Consider the following 20,232-nt stretch of genomic DNA (forward strand, 5'->3'; position numbering starts at 1 on the left):
TTTTTTTGCCACAGGGTTGGGGAGCTTCAAAAATTCACAGTGGGGAGGGGAAACAGGCAAAAATAAGTGGGGAGTGGGTAAAAATGAAATTTGAGTGCGGGAGGGTAAGTCGAAAAATTTTCAGTGGGAGGGCAAATTATGAACAGCTAATTAAATACCCTCATAACTTAAAATTAGTCAGTTCACATTACTGTTCATGCACAATATATCTTATCATAGTAAGGACCCATTTAAAAGTGCATTGTTCGTTGGCTGCACCTGTTATATTATCGCCGACTGAAATTTGCCTGTCTTTATGATAGTAATTTACTGCAGCTTGTGGTCATATCCTTCCGTATGTATTATTTTTAGTTTCATTCAGGACATCGGCGGTATGTTAAAGTACTAGCAATTTCGCAATTCCTGTAAGCTACGAATTCTAAGGTCTGGTCTGTCAAAATTTTCGGTGTAAAAGAATCACACGAAATGTCATTGAATCCATACACTATAATATAATATTAAACTGAAATTAGACTTGCGGCGCATACCTCTATCCATATTCTTGCCATACGAAACGAGTCTTCGTTTATTTCAACAATTTACGATAAGGTAATCAGCATTTGTTGTATTTGTATTGTAGACAAGTAGTCCGAACACTGACCCGACCATATTCTTCGCTGTTCGGGATCGCCCCGGGTACGGACCAATGGATGAACGAACACCAGTCAAGACGACTTTGGCCATGGAGGTTTCACCTTCATAAATCAACGAAGTTCGCGAACGAGATTGTTAAAGTCTCCAGGAGCTAGGAGGGTGGCAGAAACGAGATAGTAGTTTGTCAGTGAATACGGGGTCGGTCCCGATGTGATAAATCGTCGCCATACGGATCATGCGGATACCTAGTAATCGAAGGAATCGATCCCTGTCGATCGAGTCGAAGATGCAGGAAGCTGGGTGATGTCCTCGTCCACAACAAATCAAGAAACGCGGAATATTTAGCTTCTTCTCACCCATGATAATGCTGCACATTCTAAAATATTTTCCAGCATCGCATCAGAAACTGTATTCAAACTTTACAAAAGGAAAGCTAATCCCTCATGCGCGTTAACCAACGACGACGAGCTAAACATGAAAGTTGTTCGTCTGTCGTCTGCACAAAGTGTCAACTTCGGGGTACACCATTCGATACAGGGGAGGGGCGGGAGTGTTTTCGAAAACTGTATCGGGAGGGGTAAATACGGTATTACAGCATACTAATGGTGTGTGTCCTTATGGCTGTATGCGTCTTGAGAGTGAAAGGCTTAAAGTTTTGCTCAAACTTTCCTGAATGAAACTTTCAACCATTCTCTTGCAAAATCAACAATAAAAATCGGGGGTCACCATGCAAAGTTTGGAACAAGCGAAACAAATTACCCAACAGTTTGGGATATTTGAAATTCAAAGTGGCATCTATTCATGTGTTAACTGTATTGGGGGGGGGGGGGGTTAAATTTTGGATTTTTCGAAAAACTAAGATAGTGTAAGTATTTCTTTCTCCAAGAGCTTTAAAATGTGCCCCACAAGTGGTCGATCAGAAAAGAATTGTAGAAATTTGAGAGTCCAACTACACTCAGTGTGACAGTTTTCGGACAGGGTAGTGAATTTCGCACAAAGCCGTTTCATAAATACGAAGCAGTACGAAATCTTATTACCATACCCTTCGAAACTTTATTGTGTTTATCCTCAAACTGTTTACACGACGGAAGTGGTATTTAAGGGGTCAAAGTTGCCAAATTGTTGACCCCATGTTGAGTGCGTAGTAATGGCAATGGCAAATTTAAAGCAAATTTTCAAAATCTTAAGATGAAAGCTACTAAAGCTCTTTTTAGTCTTCGTAAAGGTATTTCCTATAATGGGAATTTTTCTGTGAAAGTTGCCTTAGATCTTTTTGATCATTTGATTGTTCCAATTCTGACTTATGGATGTGAAATTTGGGGGAATGAAGTTAATGATAAGAGTAATTTCTTAAATGATGACTATTAGCTTTTCTTTTTACAGATATTTACTGGGAGTATCAAAACATGCTCCCCAGGCAGGTATTATAGGTGAACTTGGTAGATATCCTATCAAAATTGCCATAGTCAAACGCATGTTAAAATATTGGCATAAGTTAGTTTTCAGTGATGACATTCTGTTACGTTCAGCGTATCTTTCTGCAAGATGTCATTCAAAGTGGTTTGGGTTCATTCACTAGATACTTATAGCGAGAGTAATATTTGGTCAGCTGTTTGTAACATTAATGCTACTATTAAAATTGTCCAGAATAACTTACGCAATCATTATCAAGTTTCTTGGTACAGTGATTTACACAATGATAATAAGACTCATGGGAAGGGAAATAATCAACTCAGAACGTACAGAGAATTTAAAACTAAGTTTGGTTTAGAAAATTACTTACTGGATATCAAGAACTTAAGCTGTAGGAAATTGGTCACAAAACTTCGTATTTCTGATCACTGTTTACAAATCGAGTTGGGCAGAAGGTCAAAATCAAGAATTCCGCCTGAATCCAGATTTTGTAAGTTTTGTAAGTCTTCTGTCGAGGATGAATTTAACTATTTAATGAAGTGTCAAAAATATAATAGTGATAGAGAAGTTCTCTTTTCTGCAATGAAGTTGTATTATCCAATATTTGATAGTTTAAATGAAAGAGATAAGTTTTTGTACATTTTAACTTCAGATGATACGCTGTCTCTCATGAAATATATTACAAACACTATGTTTCCCCTAGCAGCTACAGGTAAAGACATAGACAACAATGTTTTATGCAATGTTTAGTTTTGTTCTTGCTATACCGCACTTTCCGAAGTGTGTTGTTATGCAATAAAGTAAAGTAAAGTAAAGTAATCGGACTGCCATCGCAGTAATCGGACATCGTAATTGGAATGTGATTATATGGGCTAAATATTGATATTTTGAAACTTCAAACCCCCCGATTTTCAATTTCGATGTCTTTAGAAAACTGTTTGTAAAATTTTGTGATAAATTAGTTACGTTTAATCCATGGACGACGTAACTATATTTCGACGTGTAGGCATATAGCGCTTAGATATCGGACATGGGCTGTCTCTGTGTGTTTCGTTCGACACCTTGTATAGTACGGTGTAGTTAACTTCGCCAAATTTGTAGTGCCCAAAATAGCTTCTACCAAAAAAAATAAATATTCAAAACGGGACAGCAGCGTCACCTGACTTAATATGCGGTAACGTGACTTGTAAAACGCTATCAATATGGAGCAAAGTGAGTACAACGAACAGCATGTCATTAAATGTCCGAAAACTGAGGTCGTCCGAAAACTGTCACACTGAGTGTATCTGTCCCCAAGGAGCGTTCTAGCTACCTTAAATGATTTAATGGAAATATAACAAGTAGAAAACCAAACTGCGATTTTGTGCTTACTTGTATTTGCAGATTGGTTGAAATGCAAAGCTACTTGTCATTAAAATTGGTCTATTAAAGGGCCATTATTTGTAACTTTCGACCATTTTTTACCTCGGAAAATTCCATGTTGGAGGCTCATATTTGTTGCAAAATGTTGTTTTACGAAGAAACAAACATGATTAGTGATGTTATAGCCACATAAAACTGCTAATTTTTGTTCAAACGTGTTGCCCTTCCGAGCTCGTTTGTTGACGTCTGGCATGCTCAGTGTGCTGGGGAGAACGCAGATATGGTGACGCTGCGATCACGCCAGATGTACAAGTTCACGTTTATTGCTGGATCAAAACAACATTGCGTCGTGGATTGCCAGACATCTGGCTACACAATGTGCTTGGACAATGGACTACGACGTAAGTGCCTGGCATAAGTAATGAATATTTATTTTGAAATTGCTGTAAATGGCTCGCGCAGGTGCAGAAGAATGCCTACGTTGCAATCCGCGTGTCAACAGAGTTTGTATTTCTGTCCGGACAAAAATTGAAATATTCGTTGTAAAATCACATGTTATTTAGTTGTAGGGCACGTAATGTTTCCGAATAATACGCGATTCTCTGTTATTTGACAGGCTATTCAACATGAGCCAGTGATCATTTCAATCAAAACTAACGGAAAAATCGCAAGAAGATACAGCTAATGGAACTTTAAACTAACAGTTTGTTGTGTTATTTGTAAATCAAGTGTAAAAGTTAAGAGATTATTACACTTCTAAAGCTTAACTATTAAGAGGTAAATCTAATTTAATTAAAAATACAAAAAGAATGTATAAATGTACTTTGAAGAGTAACATTCAATTAACTTATCACTGTTGTGAAAGTGTGATCCACAGAATTATGTGAAATTTTAACCAACATTATATCAAGCTACCATGCGCTGTTCTGATTGGACAAGAGCTCATTCCACCGATGCTAAAATACTGTTTTAGCACTGATGCAGTGCTAATATGGGCCCCTAAACCAGCAAGTTCGAAAATTGCCAGGTCGGTGCATTTGAACGTACCTAAGTATGAAATTGTCAGCTTTGTTCCAAAGACCAACGTCCTAATCTCGATACACAGATAAAGTATAGGTCTGTAACTCACCTCTTGGTAAAAATAAGTTGAGGTAAATGATGAAAGAAATCTCCAAAGCAACCCATTTGGGTATGGTGTACACAAATCATTGCATTACTAGGGCAACAGTGCACCATATGCATTTTGCTTGATTTAGCATGAGTCGAGACGCAACACATAATATACTTATGTAATACCCCTCTTTAAAATGAAGCTAGTATTCGTTCATACACAAATAAGTAGACACTTCCTCAGAGTAGCAGTATGCCAGATATTTGTTTCCAAAGTTTGGGCTATAACAGACCAGGGGCGTTTGTAAATATTGAGACGGGGCAAAGCGAACCAAACCGAGCTGAACCAAGCAAAACAACCCTCAACGATCTAAACAATTGTGGAAACAACCTGAAACGAGAGAAATTAGGGTCTAAAAGCTGTGAAAAGCACATTTGACTTGTCATTTTATGCTTAGCATGTGAAAGTGCCTTTATTTTAATTTAAATATACTTTCCCTGAGCCATGTTAAAAACATAACAATGATACATATGATTGTATCAAAAAAACCCAGTGATTTGCATATTTAACCTTGTTGGAAATATCTTCTTGAACACACACTCGAATATATCAAAATGACCACCTGGCTGCCACATTTCAGTGATCATACAAAAAACAAATCAACGTGCATATGTTAGCCATAATGTATCATCATTGTGCCAAATTTGACAGAAATCAGTTCAGGCACATCTGAAATGGCAGCATGAACGTACGTTTGTATATTCTAACAAAAGGGCTGCTGATGGCCATATTTGGTCACATCACAAAAATGAAACAACATGCATATACCTGAGGTGGTATGCCAAGATTGAAAGAAATCAGCCAGGCTGTATCTGAGATCTTGGTGTTAACAGACACATGGACTGATGCTGCCCAATCTATGTCTCTCCAAGACTTCGTCCGTGGAGACAAACAAACATTTATCAACCATAAATGACAGTTTTTCTTTTGCCACAACAGAATTATTCATCAATCATCACAAGTACCTCCTGAAATTAGCTGTATGATTTCAATTGCCATAATGAATGAAATGAACTCCTATGGTGTGTTATGAAAAGCTCATATTTTATTTTTGATGCGAAGTAAAACTTCCAACTAATTCAGCTATGAAATATTGACTACAATGTGCAATGATGAACATTTTTTGTGACTAAATCAAAGTAAACATAAGTAGAGAGTACTTTAGACTTTTTGTTTTAACACTTGAGTCGGGAGAGATTTATGACAATGGATTTGAGAATATTTTATCACTCATATTGAAATACATATAAATTAAATTCAACAATGAAAAGTCTAAAATATTCAAATATTATACCTGATATAAAAGACATATATATATATATATACATATATATATATATATATTATATATATATATATATATATATATATATATATATATATATATATATATATATATATATATATATATATATATATATATATATATATATATATATATATATGGAGAAACCACAGAACCACATACATTAGTGTGTATTAAACCATTTCAAGCTAAAACAGTGCCTTTCAATCCAAGGAATTGTTTACTATCATCTCTCTTATGTACATTATCTGTTAACACAACATAAGTCTTTGATATTGGCATAAGTTTGGCTGAATCTCATAAAATCTTTTCCTTTATTTAAGCAACAATGCGCCTCTAGGACAGATATTTGACTCTCAAATTTTCACAATACTTTGTGGTTTACCATTTGTTGGGGTTGCTTTTGAAAGTGTAAGTAAAGTTTTTGCCATCTTTGTTTTGAGAAAATAAAGGAAAGTAATTTTACCATTAGAATTAACACAGGGATGATGGCCATTTTCAATTTCAAATATTGATAAATTTTAGGTCATTTGTTTCTCTGGGACCAAAATTTTCATGGTGACGCTTTATTTTTATTCTTGATTGGTAAGAGTATTAAAAGATTTCTCAGTTTAAGTTTGAGAAAAAGTTTATGTCTATACAGCTTGCGTATAAAATCACAGCATAATTACATCATGTGTGTGCTTTTCATTGATTATGTTGTGACAAGAGTTTTTCATTGTACTGTCATTATTTCTTGTAAAAGGACAATTTAGAAATCTGGATACATGCAGATTCTGCTTTTACATGATGATGCAATTTATCATGTTGCCACAGACAACCTACTGAGTTCAAGGTTCACATGTTCATTGATTGTTTTTGTACTTATCTTTCAAAGGCTTGCAATGAAATACAACATCTTTCTAAAGCTCTGTCAGCTGTGAATTTTAATCTGCTGTTATTATTTTCATGTTTATCAAATGCAGTCCTTGTACTATTCCAACAATCACACCAAAATGCAAGTTCTTGTCAACAGTCTGTATGTGTGAAATCTCAAAAATCAGACTTGATTTTGTCTGGACTAGAACTAATTTGTAAACAATAACATTGCAATAATGTTACTACACAGTTTTTTGAATTTGCAAAGTTATCACTTTGTATTTAAGGTAGAATGCGCATCCGGGACAGATATTTTGACTCTCAAACTTTTTCAATTCTTTTCTGATCTACCACTTATGGGGGTTCATTTCAAAGCTCCGTGAGTAGGAAAAACTTTAGCACGTGTATGTGATTGTGTATTATCTGTATACTTTGCTTGGCCAAGTTCAAGTGAAATTAGATGAGGCATGTCTGTGAATAACTCTGGACATAAAATATTGCAAAACAAAATTGTTGCCTGACTCTATCCGATTGCATCATGAAAGAAGTAAAAGAGCACATGTATGTTATTGTATACTGCCTTTGTCCTGCTTTGAAATAAACATCAATTCAGACATATGTGAACCAAAGGTGGACTTAACTTATGAAACTGCTGATCACAAAAAATACTTGACGTGAAGGCACTTTCACATTTTCCATGTGCTGTGCCTTGTTTAAATGAAAACACTGCTGAGCGAGTTTAAACGAAAACATTTTAGACATAACTGAGTTATATCGTGCTATGCCAAGTTCAACTGAAAACAGTTCAGACATGACCGACTTATATTGTGTTGTGCAAGTTTAAATGAAAACAGTTTAGACATGACTGAGTTATGTTGAGCTGTGCCAAGTTCAAATGAAAACAGTTCAGACATGACTGACTTATATTGTGTTGTGCCAAGTTCAAATGAAAACAGTTTAGATATAACTGACTTATATTGTGCTATGCCAAGTTCAACTGAAAACAGTTTAGATATAACTGACTTATATTGTGTTGTGCACGTTTAAATGAAAACAGTTTAGATATAACTGAGATATATTGTGTTGTGCCAAGTTCAGATGAAAACAGTTCAGATATAACTGAGAAATGAAAACAGTTTAGATATAACTGACTTATATTGTGTTGTGCCAAGTTCAAATGAAAGCAGTTCAGACATAACTGAGATATATTGTGTTGTGCCAAGTTCAACTGAAAACAGTTCAGACATAACTGAGATATATTGTGTTGTGCCAAGTTCAAATGAAAACAGTTCAGATATAACTGAGAAATGAAAACAGTTCAGACATAACTGAGATATATTGTGCACCAAATGCACAGATCTTGTCAGCAATCAAAGTACAAGTTCCCCATTTGCAGAGATTCAAAATATCTTCAAAAGTTACAGCTATTGGTTCCTGAAGGTCAAAGTGACGGACAATGATCACCAGAATGATACACAGTTGTAAGTGTACGGTTACATCAGCTGTAAAAGTACTTCAATGTTGGATGGAAACATTAGAATGACATCCATGGATGTTCTCTGTTCATATTTGGTCACAATCGCATACATCTAATTGTTCTTTGATTTTCATTTACTCTTTACCATTACAAGCCCTATCTTCAAGATATTACATCAGAAAATCCAAAGTTGTTTATGTTAAAAAATTTCCTAATCAAATTCTTCAAAACATTATAGACAATTGCTGTCTTTGAAATATTCTAATAAATGGCATTCGGTTATTCAGTTGTCGACAGGTAAAAATGGGATTTGTATATAGTTTACGTTGCCTTTGAAAAGCAAACATATAATCAAATAAACATGGTATCTGTGACAGTTTGCTTGTTGATCTATGGGACTTCTTGAAAAGCTGCGTTGTACATCAAGGGCTTTAATGGAGATAATCATGTCTTGCTCCGTAAATGGACACAAGTGAGCAGCAGTAAAAAGCACATTTTTTAATTACCATCTCTGGGGACAGCTACCTACTGGCAGAGATAGTAGAAAAACATCCTGTTTCTCTAGTATCTATGCTTTAGGTGAAAACGCTTTTATCATGATTCTGTCCCGTCTCAAATTCACTTTCATGCAAACATCAAGCTTATTTCTGTTGTCTGGTCCATGACATGACTTACTTTTTTTACCATAGCAATGGCTTATCACGAAAATCATCCAGATACTGCACATAGTATACTGCACATAGTATTCATGTGGGCGGTCTGAACCTAAATGAAGCTGATCACTCTCTGAGATCATGACCTGACTTTAAGGAATTTGAAATTTTAATGTACCTGTCTGAATCTAGCAGAAATTGAAATGTGTGCGTGTGTTTCACTGGAATTGATTTGGTGCTTGGTATGGATTGTGTTGTTGTGGAGGGACACCGCCAGACATTTGCCGCTGTAACTGACGTACTAATGCTGCAGTTTGCTGCTGCTGTTGTGTTTGTATTTGTTGTTGTTGCTGTTGCTGCTGTTGTTGTTGTTGTTGCTTCCTTTGAAGTGCAAGAAGTTGATGTTGCCTTAGGAGAGCCTGCCTCTCTTGAGACATTTGTTGGGTCATATACTGTTGACTTGGTCCCACTGGCATGGTTGCACTTCGCTGTAATCCACTTCTCTGTTGTATTTGATGTTGAAGTCTGAAACAAATAACAAATACAAACTGCATAATATCCTAATTTTTTGACAGAAAGTTTGTCTACCCAAAGTTTGACTCATCAACATTATGACATGTCTTTCATTGTCGTAAAGACCACTAGATTCAAGATTTTCACACGAAAATCCCTGTTATAACAGGTCTTTACTCTTCTTTGATGACAATACCTTTAGGCCAAACCATTGTGGTGAAAGGGGTTGGTGAAAAGGAAGTTTGAGAAGGTTGTAAAATTATAGCTAGCACCTGAAGTAAACCCATACCGTTGCACTGTTAATACTATGCAAAGTCAATATTTGTCTACAAGGCTGATGAAACATATGGGAACAATGATTTTTGACATGAGAAATTTAAATTTGCAGTATTAACTTTGTTAAATTCAAGCAAAATTTCAACAAAAGTTTATTAAAGTGTAAATATTAACTAACACAATAAAGCTCAATTCTATCATTGGAAAAAGAAGTAAACCTCCAACAGAAGAATAGCTCACGCCAGCTCCACGGAGATATCATCATCTAGGCTGTTTCAACTTGCTTACTGGATGTGAAACCCTGATATTGTTCTACTTGTCTGGTTTGTATCTGTTGATAAGTCTCTCATGTCTAAAACTAATGTTTATTCTCAAAGACACTGAAGTTAAAAAATGATGATACCATTCAACATTCTGAACCATTTAAAAAGTCTGTTTCCTTATGAAAGCCATGGGAATTCACTGAGACTTGCGGAAAGCAAATCTTTAAACAGAAACACTGTTTAATAACAGTGCAATTTTGCTTGGTCCATACGGTTTTAAAACCAGTCATGAACAATGGACGGAGAAACCCAACTTCACTGAAATTGATTATTTGCCTTTATTTTTTTATTTGCTCTGATCTGATATACTTTTAAGGTCTGATAAATAAATGTGATTATTTTAATTTCATTTCTATATTTTAAATACATGTTATTGTTTTGATGTGGTTATACATTGAACAAAGAGAGTTCAAAGGTAGTTAGTGCTTGTTTGTGGCAACTCATTACTATGGATTTCATAGCCTAAACCTTACCTAGCAGCAGTAGTTAGTGCTTGTTTGTGGCAACTCATTACTATGGATTTCATAGCCTAAACCTTACCTAGCAGCAGTAGTTAGTGCTTGTTTTGTGCAACTCATTACTATGGATTTCATAACCTAAACCTTACCTAGCAGCAGTAGTTAGTGCTTGTTTTGTGGCAACTCATTACTATGGATTTCATAACCTAAACCTTACCTAGCAGCAGTAGTTAGTGCTTGTTTTGTGGCAACTCATTACTATGGATTTCATAACCTAAACCTTACCTAGCAGCAGTAGTTAGTGCTTGTTTGTGGCAACTCATTACTATGGATTTCATAGCCTAAACCTTACCTAGCAGCAGTAGTTAGTGCTTGTTTTTGTGGCAAATCATTACTATGGATTTCATAACCTAAACCTTACCTAGCAGCAGTAGTTAGTGCTTGTTTTGTGGCAACTCATTACTATGGATTTCATAACCTAAACCTTACCTAGCAGCAGTAGTTAGTGGTTGTTTTGTGGCAAATCATTACTATGGATTTCATAACCTAAACCTTACCTAGCAGCAGTAGTTAGTGTTGTTTTGTGGCAACTCATTACTATGGATTTCAAACCTAAACCTTAGGGACCGTCTCAGATTGTCGCAGAAGTTCAAGAAACGAAATTTCTTCGTTTAGATCAAAACCCCCTCCCCCCTCCCCCTACACGAAACTTCAAAAGTGCGAAATGTTCATGTCTGCCTGAGAGTATGATGGTGCATTTTGCTATAGCTACTATAGACGTATTCCCCTTGCCACATTACAATTAAAGTAATCAATCAGATCTGAGTACTAACAGGGCATTTTACCGCATAACAGTTTCATTTTATTTTACTTTCCCTTTTTGAATCTCTTGTGCTGTTCTTTGTCTTTGTGAACACGCAATTTGTACTTGGTAGGGGCAGTAAATAAACGAGAAACTTTGACAAGGGGGCCAGGCATGTTCAATCATATAGAAACGACTATGACAAAGTGCATAACAAGTGAGAATAAAGACATCTAGTGGTTAGAGCAGATGCTTATAAATAGCACATTTTTAAAAAGGTGATACTTTTTGTCTATGTATATAATTTGATGAATGAAATGTTTAGAATACAATGTTCCTATCCGTAAATTGTGTTTGGGGCACAAACGATATGGAAACAGTTACAAATTTGTTGGCACGAGTGTGCAGTTTTTCTTTAATTTAAAATAAACACAGGAAAACTTGTGATCACAAAATAAAAGTGCGAAAGTGAAGTTCACTAATTGAATGGAGGTCAAACCCCCTCCCCCCTAAACGAATAAATTTCGCTTTTTGAACTTCTGCGACAATCTGAGACGGTCCCTTACCTAGCAGCAGTAGTTAGTGCTTGTTTTGTGGCAACTCATTACTATGGATTTCATAACCTAAACCTTACCTAGCAGCAGTAGTTAGTGCTTGTTTTGTGGCAACTCATTACTATGGATTTCATAACCTAAACCTTACCTAGCAGCAGTAGTTAGTGCTTGTTTTGTGGCAACTCATTACTATGGATTTCATAACCTAAACCTTACCTAGCAGCAGTAGTTAGTGGTTGTTTTGTGGCAACTCGTTACTATGGATTTCATAACCTAAACCTTACCTAGCAGCAGTAGTTAGTGCTTGTTTTGTGGCAACTCATTACTATGGATTTCATAACCTAAACCTTACCTAGCAGCAGTAGTTAGTGCTTGTTTTGTGGCAACTCATTACTATGGATTTCATAACCTAAACCTTACCTAGCAGCAGTAGTTAGTGCTTGTTTTGTGGCAACTCATTACTATGGATTTCATAACCTAAACCTTACCTAGCAGCAGTAGTTAGTGCTTGTTTTGTGGCAAATCATTACTATGGATTTCATAACCTAAACCTTACCTAGCAGCAGTAGTTAGTGCTTGTTTTGTGGCAACTCATTACTATGGATTTCATAACCTAAACCTTACCTAGCAGCAGTAGTTAGTGCTTGTTTTGTGGCAACTCATTACTATGGATTTCATAACCTAAACCTTACCTAGCAGCAGTAGTTAGTGCTTGTTTTGTGGCAACTCATTACTATGGATTTCATAACCTAAACCTTACCTAGCAGCAGTAGTTAGTGGTTGTTTTGTGGCAACTCATTACTATGGATTTCATAACCTAAACCTTACCTAGCAGCAGTAGTTAGTGCTTGTTTTGTGGCAACTCATTACTATGGATTTCATAACCTAAACCTTACCTAGCAGCAGTAGTTAGTGCTTGTTTTGTGGCAAATCATTACTATGGATTTCATAACCTAAACCTTACCTAGCAGCAGTAGTTAGTGCTTGTTTTGTGGCAACTCATTACTATGGATTTCATAACCTAAACCTTACCTAGCAGCAGTAGTTAGTGCTTGTTTTGTGGCAACTCATTACTATGGATTTCATAACCTAAACCTTACCTAGCAGCAGTAGTTAGTGCTTGTTTTGTGCAAATCATTACTATGGATTTCATAACCTAAACCTTACCTAGCAGCAGTAGTTAGTGCTTGTTTTGTGGCAACTCATTACTATGGATTTCATAACCTAAACCTTACCTAGCAGCAGTAGTTAGTGCTTGTTTTGTGGCAACTCATTACTATGGATTTCATAACCTAAACCTTACCTAGCAGCAGTAGTTAGTGCTTGTTTTGTGGCAACTCATTACTATGGATTTCATAACCTAAACCTTACCTAGCGGCAGTAGTTAGTGCTTGTTTTGTGGCAACTCATTACTATGGATTTCATAACCTACACCTTACCTAGCGGCAGTAGCTGGCATTTGTCTTTGTTGTGGCTGAGCTTGCTGTTGAATATATTGGCCTTGTGGTCTTCCCATTTGTAATATGCTTGGTGTTGTCTGGTTTGGTGTTCCATAGCTTGATCCATAATTGGGTGATAACATTCCACTGGAGGGGGGAACGGTGTCTGCTGAGATCGGCTGCTGTAATGCTGGGTTGTTGTAATTACCATAGTTTGGTGAAACCTATGACAAAATGTTAGAAATACGTTTCTACAATCAAAAGAGTAAATCTGCTTGTACAGATGGAATTAGATCAACATTTGCTTTACACTTCATGAAAGTGTGTGTAAGACAATTGGGGGGGGGGGTGTGAGAGAAGGGGAAAGAAATTGTGACAACTGCTGAATCAATTTCAATACATCCATAAATATAAGTATTAGATTTACAAAATATCCTTGTCATAAAGAATTGAATCTCAAAACTTGACATGGAATGGCATGGCATACCGAGTACAAAGGGTACAAATCTCACCAGAATGAAAATAACATTTTGCTGATGAGACACCTACCGGTACATCAAGTCTTTGATGTAGAATGCACTTTGGGGACAGATATTCAGACTGTTGGTATGATATTAGACAAAATTCAAAATATTACGTAGACTTACACTAGATTGCTGAGGTTGAGGTAGATGGGTCAATGGTTGGTCTTGTGTTGGTTTATACTGAGAAATAAAAGCTGCAGTACTATCACCTCTGTTTGGTAACTGCTGTCGTAACTGCTGCTGTTGTTGTTGTTGTTGTTGTTGTAACATTGCTCTCTGTTGTCTTTGTTTCTCCATTAAGTGAAACTATCAAATTAACAATAGTAATAAGTACTTTGTAATGTAATCATGGATTCATGTCACCTGAAAGACATTTCAATGAAAGTATTCACAACATTTAATATCAAAGAATTCCTTCACTGGCAAATGACTGGCTTTACTACTAGTAGTCATTGCAGGATACAGACTGACATCACCATACAGCCATTTTACATATCACTCTTGCACAGGAAGATTTGGAGAAACACTGTGACTTGACCTGACAATAATACTGCAGGTCATTAATATAGTAGATTAGTTCAATGACGTGGTAAATTTCATTAGTTCAATGATGTGAAATAGCTCATTAATTCAATGATGTGATAGATTTCATAAAAGTTCAATGACATGGTTGATTTCATCGGCTGGCTGCCTACTGCGGTAGATTTCATTAGTTCAATGACGTGATAGAGTTCATTATATCAATAATGTGGTAGATTTCATAATAGTTCAATGACATGGTTGATTTCATTGACTGGCTGCCTACTATGGTAGATTTCATTATTTCAATGACGTGATAAAGTTCATTATATCAATAATGTGATAGATTTCATAATGGTTCAATGACATGGTAAATTTAATTGTTCTAAAACATGGTAGATTTCATTAATTCAATAATGTGGTAGATTTTCATCAGTTCAATTATGCTGTAAATTTCATTCATTCAATGTCGATGTCACTGATTCAATGAGGTAGATTTCATTAGTTAAATGATGTACTAGATTTCATAAGTACAATTATGATGCAAATTTCATTAATTAATGATGGAGATTTCACTGATTCAGTGAAGTAGATTTCATTAGTAAAATGATGTACTACCTTGGGTAGATTTCATGAGTACAATTATGCTGCAAATTTCATTAATCAATGATGTAGATTTCACTGATCAATGAGGTAGATTTCATTAGTTAAATGATTTACTAGATTTCATGAGTACAATTATGCTGCAAATTTCATTAATCAGTGATGTAGATTTCAATGATCAATGAGGTAGATTTCATTAGTTCAATGAGGTGGCAGGTATCATTAGTTCAATTATGTCAAAAGTACAACATTAAAAGTTATAGAGAAATGATGTCTCTGATTTTCTAATAAACCACTTTAATGCAGCATCATTTTTGCAAGGGACCTAGTAAGAGAAAGGAACCAATAATAATTTTTTGCTCCAACATCTACATTACTCATACAAACTGAAAACTTTGACAATCTCTCCTCCCTTCCATGTAGTCCCAACCTTAAAATCCATCTATTACCTATGAAAACATATTTTTTTATTTTTTTACTATAAACTCTTATTGGAGTCATGTGTCAAATGCTGGTGTCATTTTATTCATTTCTGTTGATAAATAAATGTAATCTTGCTAAAAATTCACGGCTTGAGAAAATCAAAGTGAGACTTGTGTGGACACCGTGGGTCACCATATGTATTAGGGAGATGGTGCAGTGGCAAAGACTGTGAAATTTTCAGAAGAGTTACTTTCAGAATGTGCTTTGGAATACAATTCAGAATAACATTCAGACACTCACTATGTGAGATAATATTCTGTATATTCCAGAAGAGTCCTTTCAGAATGTGCTTTGGAATACAATTCAGAATAATATTCAGACACTCACTATGTGAGATAATATTCTGTATAGAAGTAACAAGTCATTGACATTGACATAGTCCCCACTTGTAATAGGAGTATTAGTCTTGATGGGGCAGGGAAATGAGGTCATTAAGAAGTATCACTGGAGTGTATATGTTCAGATCTATGAAGTTATGCATATATATGCATATTCAAGGTCAAAGGTCATCAAGGTCACCTGACATTTTGAAAAAAAAACCATCGTATTGCTAATTAATCCATATATGCCAAAATTCAGACCTCTAGCTCTATTGGCTTGCCCACAATTATATATGGGCATAATTAACGAGGTAAAGCATGTGTTGTCATAAGGTCTCCCATCCTACTAAATATAAAGGACATAGCACTTGTGGTTACTTATTTATTGACATAATCGTGTATTTTACATAAAAGGTTATCGAGGTCACATGACATTTTGTCAAAAAATTTCTATCCTATAGTCTGTCCCTATATACTAAAAATCATACATTTACCTCTATTGGCTTGCTCAAAATTAGATATGCACATAATTAATGAGGTACAATATGTGGCGTCATAAGGTGTCCCATCATACCAAATATGAAGGGTGTAGCACTTGTGGTTCCTGAGTTATGGACAAATATGTATATTTGAGGTCAAAGGTCATTGAGGTCACGTGACATTTTTTCAAAAAAATTGTATTGCTAAGTTATCCCTACATACCAAAAATCAGACCTCTTGCTCTATTAGCTCGCTCAAAATTAGATATGTGCATAATTAATGAGGAACAATATGTGGCGTCATAAGGTGTCCCATCATACCAAATATGAAGGGTGTAGCACTTGTGGTTACTGAGTTTTGGACAAATATGTATATTTGAGGTCAAAGGTCACCGAGGTCACGTGACATTTTGTCATAATAATTGTATTGCTAAGTTATCCCTATATACCAAAAATCAGACCTCTAGCTCTATTGGCTGGCTCAAAATTAGATATGTGCATAATTAATGAGGTACAATATGTGGCGTCATAAGGTGTCCCATCATACCAAATATGAAGGGTGTAGCACTTGTGGTTACTGAGTTATGGACAAATATGTATATTTGAGGTCAAAGGTCACCAAGGTCACATGACATTTTGTCAAAAAAATTGTATTGCTAAGTTATCCCTATATACCAAAAATCAGACCTCTAGCTCTATTGGCTCGCTCAAAATTAGATATGTGCATAATTAATGAGGTACAATATGTGGCGTCATAAGGTGTCCCATAATACCAAATATGAAGGGTGTAGCACTTGTGGTTACTGAGTTATGGACAAATATGTATATTTGAGGTCAAAGGTCACCCAGGTCACATGACATTTTGTCAAAAAAATTGTATTGCTAAGTTATCCCTATATACCAAAAATCAGACCTCTAGCTCTATTGGCTCGCTCAAAATTAGATATGTGCATAATTAATGAGGTACAATATGTGGCGTCATAAGGTGTCCCATCATACCAAATATGAAGGGTGTAGCACTTGTGGTTACTGAGTTTTGGACAAATATGTATATTTAAGGTCAAAGGTCACCAAGGTCACGTGACATTTTGTCAAAATAATTGTATTGCTAAGTTATCCCTATATACCAAAAATCAGACCTCTAGCTCTATTGGCTCGCTCAAAATTAGATATGCACATAATTAATGAGGAACAATATGTGGCGTCATAAGGTGTCCCATCATACCAAATATGAAGGGTGTAGCATTAGTGATTACTGAGTTATGGACAAATATGTATATTTGAGGTCAAAGGTCACCAAGGTCACATGACATTTTGTCAAAAAATTGTATTGCTAAGTTATCCCTATATACCAAAAATCAGACCTCTAGCTCTATTGGCTTGCTCAAAATTAGATATGCACATAATTAATGAGGTACAATATGTGGCATCATAGGGTGTCCCATCATACCATATATGAAAGGTTTAGCACTTGTGGTTACCGAGTTATGGACAAATATGTATATTTGAGGTCAAAGGTCACGTGACATTTTGTGAAAGCGTCTGAGATATCTGCGTGAACGGATGGACTCACATGGATGGACTGACGGACTGACATGACCCAATCTATGAGCCCCCTGGACTTTATCTGTGGGGACTAAAAACTGTCACTGCATCCTTTTTGCAATATGAATACGATGAGAAACTAAATTTTATTTTTCTTGGCCTTATACATGGGAGTCTATGGACTGCCTTATACATGGGAGTCTATGGACTGTCTTATACATGGGAGTCTATGGACTGCCTTATACATGGGAGTCTATGGACTGCCTTATACATGGGAGTCTATGGACTGCCTTATACATGGGAGTCTATGGATTGCCTTATACATGGGAGTCTATGGACTTCCTTATACATGGGAGTCTATGGACTGCCTTATACATGGGAGTCTATGGACTGCCTTAAACATGGGAGTCTATGGATTGCCTTATACATGGGAGTCTATGGATTGCCTTATACATGGGAGTCTATGGATTGCCTTATACATGGGAGTCTATGGATTGCCTTATACAGGGGAATCTATGGAGGCGAAAACTAAAAAGTCCTCTAACACGGCCAAATTTGATCGCATTGTGAAACAAATCAACGTGCATCTGTATGAGGTAGAGTACTATCCTTTTACCAAGTTTGAACGAAATCGCTCCAGGCGTCTCTGAGATATCTGCGTGAACGAAAAAAGTCATAAAATATGCAAATGAGCAATTAATTAATAAGCCACACCCACCAAAATCTAATCAGATCTAAGTCTCATCATGATAATACCAAATACCAAATTGCATGACATTGGACCTAAGGGTTCTTAAGTTATGAGTGGAACAAAATCTGTCTACGGACGGACGGACAGACGGACGGACAGACGGACGGACGGACGGACGGACAGACGGACACACACACAGACATTGTGGCGACATAGGACACCTTTGGTGCTTCGCAACACGGTGTCCAAAAATCTCTGTTTGAACCACGCCCTCATCTGTGACGTCACGTGAGGCCATTGTGCAGATCGATCTATGCCTCCTGTACATACAGAATCAATGGCGTCAAATTTAAACTCGGTGAGCGTGAATGAAGAGATAGTTTTTGGACTCGGAGTGTATGATTCAGATGATAGTGATGGGGAGTCTTGGGCTCTACGGTACATGACTATTGTTCAGGAAATTCAGGGCCACGGCCGTATAGGTTTGAGCCAGCGAGGTGCGAGGTATCTCCACAACCTGCGGATCAATCAGCTATAGATAGACCAAGCGACGGAATACCTTCAGATCCAGGTTCACCCGAGCCTTCATGAGTGGGAAATACAGATTAGTAAGTAATAAGTATCATTTAGGGCTTCGATTTTATGATAAATATGCCCAAACGAAACATTCTGAAAGCGGTTGTGTGAAACTCGAATTCATAACTCGGTCTGTCATCAGATGCCGATAAGAGTCTGAGTAACGAGCCCGGGTAACGAGAGAGAGCACCCGGTATACGCGGCACCGCGCCATGTTGAACTCGGCATCGCACTAAAATGTCTTGTGTATGCCCTTTGTTTTTCTGACATTTATATAATAAACATGAAATGAAACCACAAATTACGGAGAATGATAATTATCAACGATTATTTATTTCCCTTGTTGTTGTCCACTGTGTCATGGACGTAAAATAAACCTACACTGCACTGTGCATACACACGTTATTTGTGTCAGAAGTCATCATCACCTTCCCTGCAACTGTAGTGGCCCTGTAACCGTTTTGTCCGTTGTACCTGAATATAATCATCGTCACCGGAGTTTTGATCTGCTTCCCCAAAGTTATCTGGCGGTACTGGCACAGCAAAAGACCTTCTCGCGTTCAAGAAATAACCACTGATATTCGCGCTGCGTTAGTTCCGTGGACCTTGTGTCTTCATTCCTTGTTGATGATGTTGCTGATAATTTGAAAAAACCAACAAAACGATCTGTGAAAGTTTTTTTCTCTTTACCATATTTGTTTGTATCGCAGGATTACTAATTTCGTAATGGAGTCAGGTTGATTCGTGTATCTCCACCGATCTTCACAGCATAGTGGAGCCTAGCCGGACCGGGTACGCGGGCTCTCCGAGTCATTGATACCTACCAGACACTGTACCGTACCGTCGTACGCATTTCGTGACATCGACACTGCACACTGCACTGATGGCCTCACATGACGTCATGTCACGTGACCATTTCGCGGCCAATATGAATTCAGATTTTTTCTGAGGACCTGTATTTCGAGTGTTTTATGTATGAAATATAATATTATAGAAATGGATTCCCAAAATAATTTTTAATGATTTGGGTATTATGGCTTTTTTACTAAACAACAGTATTAAGTTCAAATTAAACAAAATCAGGTAATAGATGGACTTTAAAAATCTAATACTTTCCTCCTGAAAACACTTAATTTCACAGTATGAACTCATTCACACTATATTCTCAAGGTTTCTCTCCTAAAGAGGATTAATAAATTGTGTAACTGGTTTTCAACTGATTCTGACATAATACAGACTTTACTGTCCTTCACT

The 20,232-nt window shown here is 36.5% G+C and overlaps 1 protein-coding gene across 4 annotated transcripts in view; it reads right to left on the reverse strand.

Moving 5' to 3' along the window:
• Window positions 1–7,930: 7,930 nt before the first annotated feature.
• Window positions 7,931–20,232, reverse strand: part of LOC139118392 (mediator of RNA polymerase II transcription subunit 12-like protein) — a 64,912-nt gene continuing 52,610 nt past the window's right edge. For all 4 annotated transcript variants that reach the window (XM_070681693.1, XM_070681691.1, XM_070681692.1 and 1 more), the window contains 3 exons: window positions 13,886–14,068; window positions 13,239–13,462; window positions 7,931–9,398 (listed from right to left, as the gene is read on the reverse strand). In XM_070681693.1, the coding sequence (XP_070537794.1) occupies window positions 9,092–9,398; window positions 13,239–13,462; window positions 13,886–14,068 (714 nt within the window). In that variant the 3' untranslated portion in view covers window positions 7,931–9,091. The remainder of the gene's footprint in view (window positions 9,399–13,238; window positions 13,463–13,885; window positions 14,069–20,232) is intronic.

The sequence above is a fragment of the Ptychodera flava genome, chromosome 19 (assembly GCF_041260155.1).
Source record: "Ptychodera flava strain L36383 chromosome 19, AS_Pfla_20210202, whole genome shotgun sequence".
Taxonomy (NCBI): domain Eukaryota; kingdom Metazoa; phylum Hemichordata; class Enteropneusta; family Ptychoderidae; genus Ptychodera; species Ptychodera flava.